This window comes from Phyllostomus hastatus, unplaced genomic scaffold (genome assembly GCF_019186645.2).
Source record: "Phyllostomus hastatus isolate PE091 unplaced genomic scaffold, TTU_PhHast_1.1 phas_contig_150, whole genome shotgun sequence".
Lineage (NCBI taxonomy): Eukaryota > Metazoa > Chordata > Mammalia > Chiroptera > Phyllostomidae > Phyllostomus > Phyllostomus hastatus.
In genome coordinates this window covers 40627604-40640543 of record NW_025333611.1, presented here as the reverse complement: position 1 = coordinate 40640543, position 12940 = coordinate 40627604, and the positions used below count along the sequence as shown (strand labels likewise).

The 12940-nt window shown below is 45.6% G+C and overlaps 1 protein-coding gene across 3 annotated transcripts in view; it reads right to left on the bottom strand.

The window, feature by feature from the left end:
- The window catches only part of INSR (insulin receptor), a 165655-nt gene that overhangs the window by 10584 nt on the left and 142131 nt on the right, over positions 1 to 12940 (bottom strand). For 2 of the 3 annotated variants that reach the window (XM_045827225.1, XM_045827245.1), the window contains 6 exons: positions 10545 to 10647; positions 9498 to 9565; positions 7205 to 7449; positions 5693 to 5803; positions 5447 to 5606; positions 3589 to 3718 (listed from right to left, as the gene is read on the bottom strand). In XM_045827225.1, the coding sequence (XP_045683181.1) occupies positions 3589 to 3718; positions 5447 to 5606; positions 5693 to 5803; positions 7205 to 7449; positions 9498 to 9565; positions 10545 to 10647 (817 nt within the window). The remainder of the gene's footprint in view (positions 1 to 3588; positions 3719 to 5446; positions 5607 to 5692; positions 5804 to 7204; positions 7450 to 9497; positions 9566 to 10544; positions 10648 to 12940) is intronic. The other variant, XM_045827236.1, reaches the window with a different exon arrangement.

The window sequence follows — 12940 nt, the reverse complement described above, 5'->3', positions numbered from 1 at the left end:
CAACACAGACCTACCTCAAGAAACAAGAAAAATCTCAAATAAACAATCTAATCTTACACCTAAAGAAACCAGAACCATAAAAACAACAACAACAACAAAAAAGCGCCAAATGAGGAGAAGAAAGAAAATAAAAAAGATCCATGCAGAAATCAATCAGATGGAGTATAAATAAACAATACAAAAAAATCAATGAAACCAAGAGCTGTTTTTTTGAAAAGATAAACAAGATTGATGCACCTTTAACCAGACTCATCAGGAAAAGAGACAGAGGACTTAAATACATAAAATCAGAAATTAAACAAACTGCATCACAGGAATACAAAGGATAATACTACTACCAACAATTATATACCTACAAATTGAACAATCTGGAAAAAGTGGATAAATTCCTAGTAACATCAATCTTCCAAGAATGAATCAAGAAGAAACAGAAAATCTGAAAGGAACAATCACTACTAACAAAATTGAATTAGTAATAAAGAAATTCCTAACAAACAGAAGTCCTGGACTGGATGACTACACAGTGAATTTTAGCAATTCAAAGAAGAATTCAAAGAAGAATCAACACCTATTTTACTCAAAATATTCCAAAAAACTCAAGAGGGAGGAAGGCTTCCAAGTTCATTTTGTGAGGCTAGCATTGTTACCCTGATTCCAAAAAAGAAAAATTATAGGCTGATATCCCTAGTGAATACAGATGCTAAAATCCTCAACAAAATATCAGCTAACCAAATTTAGTAATACATTGAAAAGATTATACACCATGATCAAGTGGGAGTTATTCCTGGAATCAAGTTTGGTTCAATATCTACAAGTCAAGTAACATGATACATCACATAAATAAAAAGGATAAAAATCATATGATCATGTCTAGATACAGAAAAAGCATTTGACAAAATCCAGCACCCATTTATGATAAAATTCTCAGCAAGGTGAGAATAGAGGAAACATTTCAACATAATAGAGGCTAATATCATACTCAAAAGGGAAAAGCTAAAAGTGTTTTCCTCAAGTTCAACATAGTCCTGGGAGAACAAGCCACAACAATCAGACAAGAAGAAGAAATAAAAGGCATCCAAATTGACAAGGAGGAAGTAAAACTGTTATTATTTGCAGATGACATAATATTACATATAAAGAACCCTAGAGATTCCACCAAAAAAAAATTTAGAACTGATAAATGAATTCAGTAAAGTAGCAGGATACAAAAAATAATATTCAGAAATCAGTTGCATTTTTGTACACTAATAATGAACTATCAGAATGGGAAATTAAGATAACAATCCCATTTACAACTGCATCACAAAATACCTAAGAATAAATTTAACCAAGGAGGTAAAAGACTTGTATGGTCCTTGGAAAATTATAAGATGTTAAAAAAATGAACTGAAGAAGATATAAATAATTGGAAACATATACTATACTCATGGGTAGGAAGAATTACCAAAAGTAATCTATAGATTTAACGCAATGCCTATGAAAATGTCAATGGCACTTTTCCCAGAACTAGAACAAATAATTGTAAAAATTTTAAATACTTTTCAAAGGTTTTATTTATTTATTTTTAGAGAGGGGGGAAGGAGGGAGAAAGAGAGGGAGAGAAACATCAAAGTGTGGTTGCCTCTCACATGTCCTCCACTGGGGACTGAGGCCACAACCCAGGCATGTACCCTGACTGGGAATCCAACCGGCAATCCTTTGGTTTGCAGGCCAGTGCTCAATTCACTGAGCCACAGCAGCCAGGGAAAATAATTGTAAAATTTAAATGGAATCACAAAAGACCCCGAAGAGTCATAGCAATTTCGAGAAAGAAAAGTAAAATTGGAGATATCATGCTACCTGATATCAAACAACACTACAAGGCTACAACAATCAAAACAGTATGGCACTGGCATAAAAACAGACATATAGATCAATGGAACAGAACACAGACCCCAGAAATAAACCCATACCGATATGGTCTATTAATACTTGACAAAGAAGGTAAGACACAGTCTATTCAATAAATGGTGTTGGGAAAATTGGACAGATATATGCAAAAATTGAAACTAGACCACCTTCTTAACTATTTACAAGAAATAGGACATGAAACCATAAAACTCCTAAATGAAAACATAAGACAATAAAATGTATGACATTTCTCTTAGCAATATTTTTTCTGATATAAGTCCCCAGGCAAGGAAAACAAAAGAAAAAATAAACAAATGGAACTACATCAAACTAGAAAGTTTTGTACATCAATAAAGCAAAAAGACAACCTGCCAAATGAGAAAAGACATTTGCCAATGACACATCTGATAAGGTGTTAATATCCAAAATGCATAAGGAAATCATAAATTCAACACCAAAAAAAAATCCCCAACAACAAGCAATCCAATTATAAAAATGGGCAAAGGGGCTGAATAGAAACTTCTCCAAAAATGACACACAGATGGCCAGTTAATGCTTATAAAGATGCTCAACATCACTAATCATCAGAGAAATGCAAATTAAAACCACAATGAGATACTACCTCACACCTGTCAGAATGGCTACCACTAAAAAAATCAACAAACACCAAGTGTTGGTGAGGATGTGGATAAAGGCAACCCTCATGGACTGTTAGTGGGACTGCAAGTTGGTATAGCCACTGTGGAAAACAGTGTGGAGGTTTCTCAAAAATTAGAAATAGAACTACCTTATGACTCACCTCTGAACATTCATCTGAAGAAATCCAAAACACTAATTTGAAAAGATATATGCACCCCTATATTCATCGACCCATTATATTTACAATAGCCAAAATATGGAAACAACCTAAATGCCCATTAATAAAAAATTGGATAAAGATGTGGTATAATACATATATTTATAATGGAATATTGCTCAGCCATCAAAATAAAATGAAATCTTATCATTCCCAACAACATAGATGGACCTAGCAGGTATTATGCTAAGTGAAATGGGTCAGACAGAGAAAGACAAATACATTGTGATTTCACTTACATGTGGAATCTAAAAACCAAAATCAGCTAATAATTAAAACAGAAACAGACTCATGGACACGGAGAACAAACTGAGGGTTGCCAGATGGGAGAGGGGTTGGGGAGCTGGATGGAAACAGTGAAAGGATTGAGAAGGACACATTGGTGGTTACAAAACAGTCACAGGGATGTAAAGTGCAGCACAGAGAATAAAGCCAATAATATTGTGATAACTATGTATGGTGCCAGATGGGTACTAAACTCATCTGCTGGGATCACTTCATAAATAATTACAAATATCGAACCATTATGCTATACACCTGAAACTAACATAATATTAAATGTCAACTATAATTGTAAAACAAATAAATAAAAATGAAAAAACAAACAAACAAACAAACATTTTTATGCTGCATTCAGAAATGCCTTTAAGATTAGTCCCGAATGGAATGGAATGGAATGGAATGGTGGCTAGCTGCTCAAGGGTCCTCAGACCTGACACTTCCTTCATTTTCTGAGGGCTGTGAGGAAGGTAGGTTTTAACTGCACCTCTTCCTTAGACTAGTGGAGCAACCTGAAATTCAAACCCAGCGTTCTAGCCCCCAGCCCACACTCCTCCACTCACCACATGTCAGAGGAGGTGGTGAAGACCCCGTCTTTCAGGGACTCTGGCGACATCCACCGCACGGGGAGTAGGCCTTTGCCGCCTTTCCGGTAATAGTCCGTTTCATAGATGTCTCTGGTCATCCCAAAGTCTGACAACAAAGCGTTCACAAACTTTTACCCTTCAGCCTTTTTACCCTGTGGCTCAGGTGTCTGCCATCCTCACTGCCTCACCACTGGCAGAGCCCTCAGATGGGCTCACCGGGCCCAGGTGTATGCTTGCCTGGGTGGCTGCCAAATCCTGGGAGAATGGATTCTGAAGGTGCTCGTGGGATGTGGAGGGAGAGGATGGGCCACCACTTAAAGGAAGGAGAAGGAACCACCAAGTGGCAAGGAAGCAATGCTCCACCCACAGCTTGGGAATCCCAGGCTCAGAAACGCTTCCTTCCCACCCAGGACTCACAAGCATCCCAAAGTATTGACTCTCTGTAGCCAATACACTGCTCCCCATTGGATATGGCCCCACCTAACTGCTAGCTGTTCCACCAAAAACCCAGAGTCGGCCCCTCCTTTGACCACTCTCTTTCCTCACATGCATAACTGTGGTGAGTCCTACCCACCCTCCCTCCACGTTCCCCTCTAACCAGCTATCTATTCCCCTCCACTGCTCTGGAACCAACCAGGTCCACCATCTTCTTTCACCTACAGGACCCTCCCTCCATCCTGACCCTGACAGCCCACTCCCCAACAGAAGCTACATAAATAGGACGGCATCACTTTGCTGCTTCCTGCCTCCCTTGCTGATATAGGGCAAGATCTTTGGGGATTATAAATAGAATAACATAATCTACTGCTTCCCAATGACTGCTAAGGAGGGAAATGTCTTTTTGGATCACACACAGAACCACATCACTTCCTGCTCTTCACTGGCTGTGCGGGATAACGTTCAGATGCCTCCCCATGACTTTTGAGCTCCTTCTGGGTCTGGCTCCCACCTGTCCCCTTAGCCTCATGTCTCGTGCTGCTCTGTCCCCCTATGCTCGTCTTGTTCAGACGTCAGTCACCCCTCCAGCCGCATGGCCGCTGCATGAGTTCCCACTGCCCCTGGGACGCTGTCACTCAGGTCAGCTTCTGACCCTCCAAATCTTGGGGGGAGTGGTGCCTCCTTTTAGACGGGGACCTTCCTCTGGTCACAGAAGTCCATTTCTCTCAGTGCTCCTCTCCCGTCTTCTCCACCTTGTGAGCTGTTCCATTGTTCACCTAGAACACCTCTGCCCAGAACTTTCTGTGGTGATGAATGTGGTTGACACCCACACTGTCCCACATGGCAGTCACTGGGCACCTGAAATGGGTCCCATGTGACCAACAAACTGAATTTTCAATTTTCCTAAATGTGAGTTAATTTATATGTAGATAGCCGCACATGGCCAGTGGCTTCTGTGCTGGATGGCACAGACAAAGGCTGCAAGCTCCTGGGGGCAGAAGAATCGTGGTGACGTCTGCATCGTCACACACAGGTGCCTGCTCGTGGCTGCATGTACAGGCGCACGGGTGTGACGTAAAGAAGTGAATGAGTAAGTTAATGAACGAATGCAATCCCATTACAGTATGGGAATTTGTAAAGTATATGGTTGTCTCAACTAATATAAACTAATGGCGAATGTAAAATGTAACTGAAAAATAAAAATTTTTAAAACTTAAAGTAAAGGAAAAAAAGAGATTTTCAAAATTGGAAAACATTACAATGTGGGGATCAAGCCCCCATCGGAAACCCTGCTGTTTCCACCACGGGAAAAGCTCTCACAACCCACAGCAGACAAGCCCCTCTGAAACGAAGCATGGCCCGAGCTACAAGTTCCAAAGCAGAAAGCCAGACAAACCTCCAATTTTGACAGTGAAATCATGGGCGACCATGCAGTTTCGAGCTGCAAGGTCCCGGTGCACAAACTTCTTCGCATTCAGGTAGGCCATCCCGTCTGCAATCTCAGCTGCCATCTGAATCATCTCATGCAGGGTGGGGGGAGGGCGGCCGGGATTATTCTACAGTCAAAACAAGAGGTCATGTTCAGCAACACTGGGGCATGCAGCCAGGAGGGAGTGTCCTGCGGGGCACCCGGACAGCTCACCTCAGCCTCAGGCCGCAGGGAACGGAGGTAGCTCTTCAGGTCTCCATGAGCCATCAACTCCATCACCACCAGCGTCGGCTGGCCCTTGGACACCACCCCCAGGAGACGGACCTGGAGAGCCAAAATTTGGGGTGGGTGGGAGTCTTGGATGAGGGCATGTGGGAAGATTTCAACTCGCCAAGATCTCCTTGTCTGGTCACACACAGCACCCTGCTCTTGGGTTGTGTGTGGTGAACCCTGGCCTGTCCGGCTCACATGCCTGGGCCACCACCCAGAGGTGGGAGAGCAAGGAGGGAGAATTCAGGACTCACAGTCTGGTGGGTGGGGGCATACACAGGCCTGCCTGCACATTGGAACATTCTAAGGCAAATCATGGGATATCCCTTGATGTCTCTGAGCACACACCTCCACCTTCAGGCCTACGCAATAGCTGTTCCCTGGGCCTGACTCTTTGTCCCCGTACATGCCCACACGCTGTCCCTACACTCTTTCAGTCTTTGTTCAAACACACTTTCTCCACTCCTGAATTCTCAACCCTGCAACCCTGCTCTCCTTTCTCATGTACCATAGCAGCATCTCCTAGCCAGGAACCTGTTGGGTTTGGAGTCCGTCTCCACCCACTGTGTTGAAAGCTCCAGAAAGCTACTGCATTGCAGAGATGAGAACAGGGCTCAGCACAGAGCAAATACCCTGCTCATACACATGGGGCAAAGGTGAAGGGACACAAGGCTCAAGGAGAAACCTGGTGAGGGAAGCAGGGGGCCAGGGAGAGTGTGTGCTATCTTAGGGGGTGCAGGCTGAGGGGCACCACTGTGTGTTTAAGGGTTAAAAAGGAGCTGAGAGGAAGATGAGATGAAAGACTCCAAAAAGCACTGGGGCAAAAAAATTTGGCTCCATTTGAGGTAGGACTGGAGAAGGGAGACCGACCCTCCTCCCACTTTTGGGATGCTTAGCAGGGTAGGGGCTGGGCAGGGGGCCCACACCCACCTTCCTCATGGGGCAGAGCAAGACCAGGGAACTGACAGGGAAGAGATAATGCCGAAAAAGTAACAGCAACAAGCATTGCTAAAAGAGTCATTTAAAAGGAGGCTTTTAGGAAAGGAGGGCCTCTGCAAGACTGAGCCCCACCCCGCCTCCTCTCAGAGCTGCTACTAAGTTGCTAACATGCTGCTAAACTCAGCTCAAGCTGAGCCGTAATATCCTGGAACAACACAGGGACTTGACCATCTGCTTGTAGTTTTCACGCTCTCCTCTGCTTACTGTAACTAGCCAAGCCCAGGCAACCCAGTCAGCACACTTCATCTGCAGGAAAAATGACACTCGGGGGTGTTTCCTCTGCAAACCCTGCCTTTCTTTGTTCTCTCTGCAGACAGTGTAGTTGCTATCTGAATTAGGGTCTCTAAGGTTTCAACTTTTTCCTCAAATAAGTGCATCTTGTTGTTTATTGTAGCCTGAGCCTCAGCTCTGGTTAACAAAAGCAGACTTTGCTCCCAGGGCAAACTCGGGACTCACCACATGATGGCAGGTGAAGCCTTTCATTACTGAGGCCTCGTTGAGAAACTCGATCCGCTCCCGCAGGCTGGCTGACTCGTTGACTGTCTTCACCGCCACTCGGGTCTCTGCCTCGCCCTTGATGATGTCCCTGGCGTTGCCCTCGTACACCATGCCGAAGGAGCCCTGCCCCAGCTCCCGTAACAGGGTAATCTTCTCCCGAGGCACCTCCCATTCGTCCGGCACATAAACAGAACATGGGAACACTACCCCTCACTTATCTACACAGCATCCTGTGGGGTCCCCCAGCCACCTCTGACCCAAGCCCCCCCACAAATGCTCATTGACTCCTGTGGTCCAGGACCCCAGGCACACCGCCAAGAACAGGACAAGTGTGGGTCCCTGCTATCACGGAGGGGATGGCAAAGGCTCAGAAAGAGGCCACACCAGTCCAGGGTCCTCCAGTAAATGCCTGCTAAGCCTGCATCCCCATCCTATCTGTGTGATTCAGAGATGCACAGTCCAATGGTGCCACTTCCCAACTAAGGCTGGTACCGAGGGGCTGGGGGACCACCTGGCCTGTGAAACACCGTCTAGCACCACCTCGCATCCACTGACCCCCAGGCAGGGGCAGCCACATCAGCGAGACCATGAGAACTGCCCAGCCAAGCACAGCCTTAAGGGCAGACCCACCCAGCTGAGAGCTAATGAGTTGGTGGTTTTACTCCACTGTTTGGGGCCATTTTTTACATAGCAAGTAAACACTGACATGTGCACGAAGGCCTCGTAAGAGTCCAGACGCTTCCTGCCTTCCCTGTGTGGCCACTGTGATGAGTTGAACTGGTCTCTCCCCAAAGTCCTCTGTGGAAGCCCTGACCCGGGACCCCAGAATGTGACTGTATTGGAAGAAAACGTCTTTAAAGAGAAAATCAGGGAAAATGAGGTCATTAGTTAGGGTGGGCCTTAAGCCAACATGAATAGTATCCTTATAAGAAGAGAAAACTAGGACAATGACACACAGAGGGACGACCATGTGTGGAGAGAGAAGACGGTCTTGCTATCAATCCAGCCACAAAACCTCACTGTCTAGAACTGTGAGAAAATGAAACTGCTTTCTAAGCCACCTAGTGTGTGCTACACGGTTACCACAGCCAAGGCCAATCATACAGGCACCAAAAGCTCACACAAGGACACTGAATCCACAAAAGCTCTGCACCCCAAAGAACTCACGGATGCCTAGTAGAGGTACCCTGCCTGCCAGGGCCCTGAGTTTGGATCTTTCCCTGTGTGAAGGCTCAGGCCTTCCCGACCTTCAAGACCCTGGAATCAGAATTTCCAGCCCAGACTGGGTACCCCAGAGTGGCCGAAATGATTCATACAAGCCAGTCCTGATCCCACTCACCCTGTCTCACCCTTTCCTCCCCATGGAAACCACGCTGGCCCAGGTTTCCCCTCCCTCTGCCTCCTGACGGCCCTGGTGGAGGTATGTGCCTCCTATTTCTCGGGGACTATGAGCAAAAACATCTTCCTTCATGACAAGTCACTTCCATGCCTGCATGTCTGATCAGACCTGATTAACACAAATAGGGGGTACCCTTAAAAACATCACCTACCTGTTCCCCAGCCAACATCCTGACAGGCAATGGTACCCATGCCTTGAAAGTCATTTCTGTATTTTTGCTGCATGAAGCAGTTTAGAAACTTGCAATGCAACAGACACCTTCCCCTGGGAAGGCAGCCAGTCCTTTGGTGTGACCAAGGGGAATATGGGCATCATATGGGCGTCAGACCGATGCTCCTGCCCCCGGCATCACATGCATTCTCAGCAGCCACCGACAGCAGGTGTGTCCCTAGCACCCACACTGCCTCCCACCCGTCTGATCCTGTCCCTACTTCTCATCTTGCTCACTGATCCATAATCTCCCATTTTGGCTTCCAATTCCCACCTCCTGGCTCGGGCACCAAGTTCAGACACAGCGTTCTAGCTCTGACCCTCAGCACTCTGTCTCGCACAGGCCTCAAGGTCCACACTCCCATAGCTGGGGCACCAGGTTCTCAGCCTCCCAGCCCAGCCCAGCCCATGGGTCCCACACCAGCTGGACCAGCTCATCCACACAGGTGCCAGTCAGCAAGTGTCTACGACTGCTCCCTGTGAGGGGGCTGTGCAGCAAGGGGCAGGTCTTCAGCTCCAGTGACAAAGAGGGCTGGTCTCAGCCTCTTGGGGTGTCAACTCTTTACTTTCACTTGACAATAGTGGTGAAGGAAACCGGACAGTAGGATTCTGGCCACCCATAGGTAAGGGGATGGCACTTACCATCACTGGCACTGAGGTACTCAGGGTTTGAAGAAGCATATAGCGGTCCCAGCGGCCCATCTGGCTGCCTGGAAAAAAGAAAGGGAGCCATTCCAGCTGAGGTTCCCCCAGGGCTTCACGGGTCCCTGCAGGCCTCCCCAGTGTAAGCAGCACCTCGAAGTAGCACCCGAGCAGCACCCACGTCCCAGTGCGGTTCTGGGGCCATCTCATCTGAGCTCACGAGAAACAACTGTTAAATTTTGGGAAACTTGCAAGCCAGTTTTTAAATAAACCATCATTCAAAAATAAAATAGATAGGCTTACAATTAAATAAATTATATTAAAAGCAAAGACGATGCCATTCAAAACTCACCACTCCCTCATTATCATACTACACCTCACTACGTTCAGCGCTCTGAAGGCTGCCTGCATTGCCTCACTTCTTATAGTGCTGCACACGTTGGGCAGCGACGCCACGCGTCAGGGCCACTGCATATCCCTCCCAGCTCGGCACTCAGGGGCGTCACGCTGTAGCTTGAAATTGGTCATGGTGGGAGTATTCACACCATGGAAGTAGGCAAACACTACAAACTAAGACTGAATTTCTTGTTCTGTTGTTTGTCTGGGTTTGACAAACTGACAGAAAAATATATTAATAATGCAGAATAAACTTAAACATATCATCTGTAGCCATGATGTTGCAAATGGCACAAAACACTGGGAAAATATTAAGTATTTAAGGATTACTAGACGGCTGATTCCACAAAGCCACTCCTGTGACTGATGAACATGTATGTCTCTTTTCATTTCTGGCCTACTCTTCAACATAAACAAAATGAACACGTGTCTATCAGCAACCATAGGCTGACTACAGAAACAAACGTTCAGGGGAAGAATTGATGGAAGTACTTGGTGAGGAAAATTACAATAAACTGGATGGCACATTGCCTTTATGATCATAGCTAGAAAGTGTATGCTACTTAGATACAACTGTATCTACATCTATGTATCTCTCTAGGCTTAATTTTTCTGCAGAGCCAGTTGTTAACCATCCACCACTGTACTAACCTCTTTCTCAGGAACAGGTAAATACTCCCAATCACAACACTGAAGAGGAAGACAAAGATGAGGGGGCCAATGATAATTTTTGCAATATCTGGTGAGGGGACTACTGAAATACAATAAGAAAACACATGTTTTGTATCAAAATGTGTTCATATCACAAGCTGCATCTACAAAGATAAAGGTGGGCCACACATACTTTTCTCCCATCTTTTGCCCCTGAGGTTCTCTGCTGGTCTCCTAGAACCTATTTCCCAGCAGTCCTGAAACACAATTTGGCTCCTTGGGGCTGGGCAGCAGGCTCAGAGGTCACTATTCTGAAAGCACACACTGACCCCCATTCCATTGCCTGCTGCCAGCCCTCTCTTCCCACCCAGGGCCAGCTTCACAGCCATGCCAGCCAGGCTGCCACCCACAGCCCCACACTCAGAAGGGCTGTGCTTTGGGTTTAATATTCCATAGTCACTATCTTGAAAGTCTTAATTTTAAAACAAGGGCCCTGCATTTTCATTTTGTTCTGAGCCCTGCAAATTAAATAGCCTGCCTTAATTCGGAACAGCAGCTCTGACAGATGACAAATCCACCAGGAAGTGCCCTGTGTGTGCTAGAAGGTCCTGCCCCTCCCCACTGGACAGCTGGTCCATGAACCTTGGAAGAACACCAGGCAAAATAAAGTGCACGTCCCCCAAAGAACCCATATGACTACATTGCTGAAGAAACGTTACTCGGCCTTTATTTTTTAAATTCACGTACAAGGCTCAGTTGTCTGAGATTGTAAACAGGCCCATGTCTCCAAACTCTTCCAAGCTGAGGTAGAAAATGGGTTTGGAAAAACCAGAGAAGGAATCTGGTCGTCTGGGCCTTTTAATAATAGTAGTTTACTCAATACTCACTAAGAACCAGGCTCTGTTCAAAGTGCTTTGTGCAGCAATCTTATTTAACTGTCCCATAAGCCAAGGCAGAAGGTACTCCAACTAACAACAGTTAGTGGGCTAGGAAACAGAGGGGCAGGGAAGGGAGAGGTCCTGCCCACAGTCTCAGAACTGACCCACAGAGCAGCATGTGTCCAACCCAGGCGGTTAGGGTGAGCTCTGACCAATGCCCCACGCTGCCTTTGGTGGCCAGGTGTAACCTGAGATGTCTCATCCTCCTGTACCTCCCCAGTGAAAAGCAAACCATCAGAGCCATCTCCAGTGGCTCCTGGCTGGCTGAAGGTCTCCACAAATGTTTAGTGATCGAGTATGAGTGGGAAGCGGAAAGGGTGTAGCCATGTGCAGCTGTGTGTGCAGGTATTTAAATGTTCCTCCTCCCCTCCCTTTTTCCTAAAGAGTGGGAAACCTGCAGGTGACCAAATGGTTAGGAGTCAGCACGACCCAATCCCATCTCTGCGTCCCAGACCCTACAGTCCTGCTCACTCCTCAGCTTCCAGTGGCAGCCAGAACTATACTGACAGAAGGGAGGTCTCCGGGTGCAAAATCCAAAAGCAGCTCTTGCTCTGGGTCATGCAAGGGTTGGGGCAGCCCCTGACGGAGAGCAGCAGCTCCTTCAGTTCTGCACCCTGGCGCCTTGCTTCCCTCCTTGTTCTACAACAAAGAATTTCTTTAAAAAGTATAGTGGACCTTTGAACAACACAGGTTTGAACTGCATGGGTCCTCTGATACATAGATTGTTTTCAATATATACACAGTACTGTAAATGTATTTTATCAACATTTTCTTTTTCTCTAGGTCACTTTATTGTGAGAATACAGTATATAATATGTAGAACATACAAAATGTGTTTGCCAACTGTTTGTTATCGGTAAGACTTCCTGTCCACAGCAGGCTATTAGTTGAGTTTTTGAGGAGTTGAAAGTTACACAAGGATTTCTGATAGTGCTGGAGGGTCTGTGCCCCTTGTCTGGCGTTGTGTAAGTGCTGCCGGTCCTCTGAAGGGTGACATTGAACTCCCCAGGTTTTTGGCTATTGTGAGTGGCACTGTGCTGGATTTCCTCGAACATGTATCTTTTTAAAACATGTCCGATTTTTCCTTAGGATACATTTCTAGAACAAGAATTGTTGGCTCAAATAGTAAGATCACTGATAAGATTTCTAATGCACATTATTTAAGTACTACATTTTAGCACTGGCCAACCATAAAAAAAAAAAATTCCATGTGTCTGAACTCTGGGACAGCACTAAACACTGTAATTGTAAAAAAGAAACCAACAAAAACTTTGCCGGTTCAATAAGTTGAAAATTACAAGTTGTTCTAATTTGCATTTTTCTTTTTTAGTGTGGCTTTATGTGAGGTTGGACATTTTTTCCTTGTTTTCTATTTATTTTTACACAGGCTTTCTACATTCTTTGCTTATCTTTAATGGTAGGACATTCACCTTTTACACATGTAATAGATAAGTGACC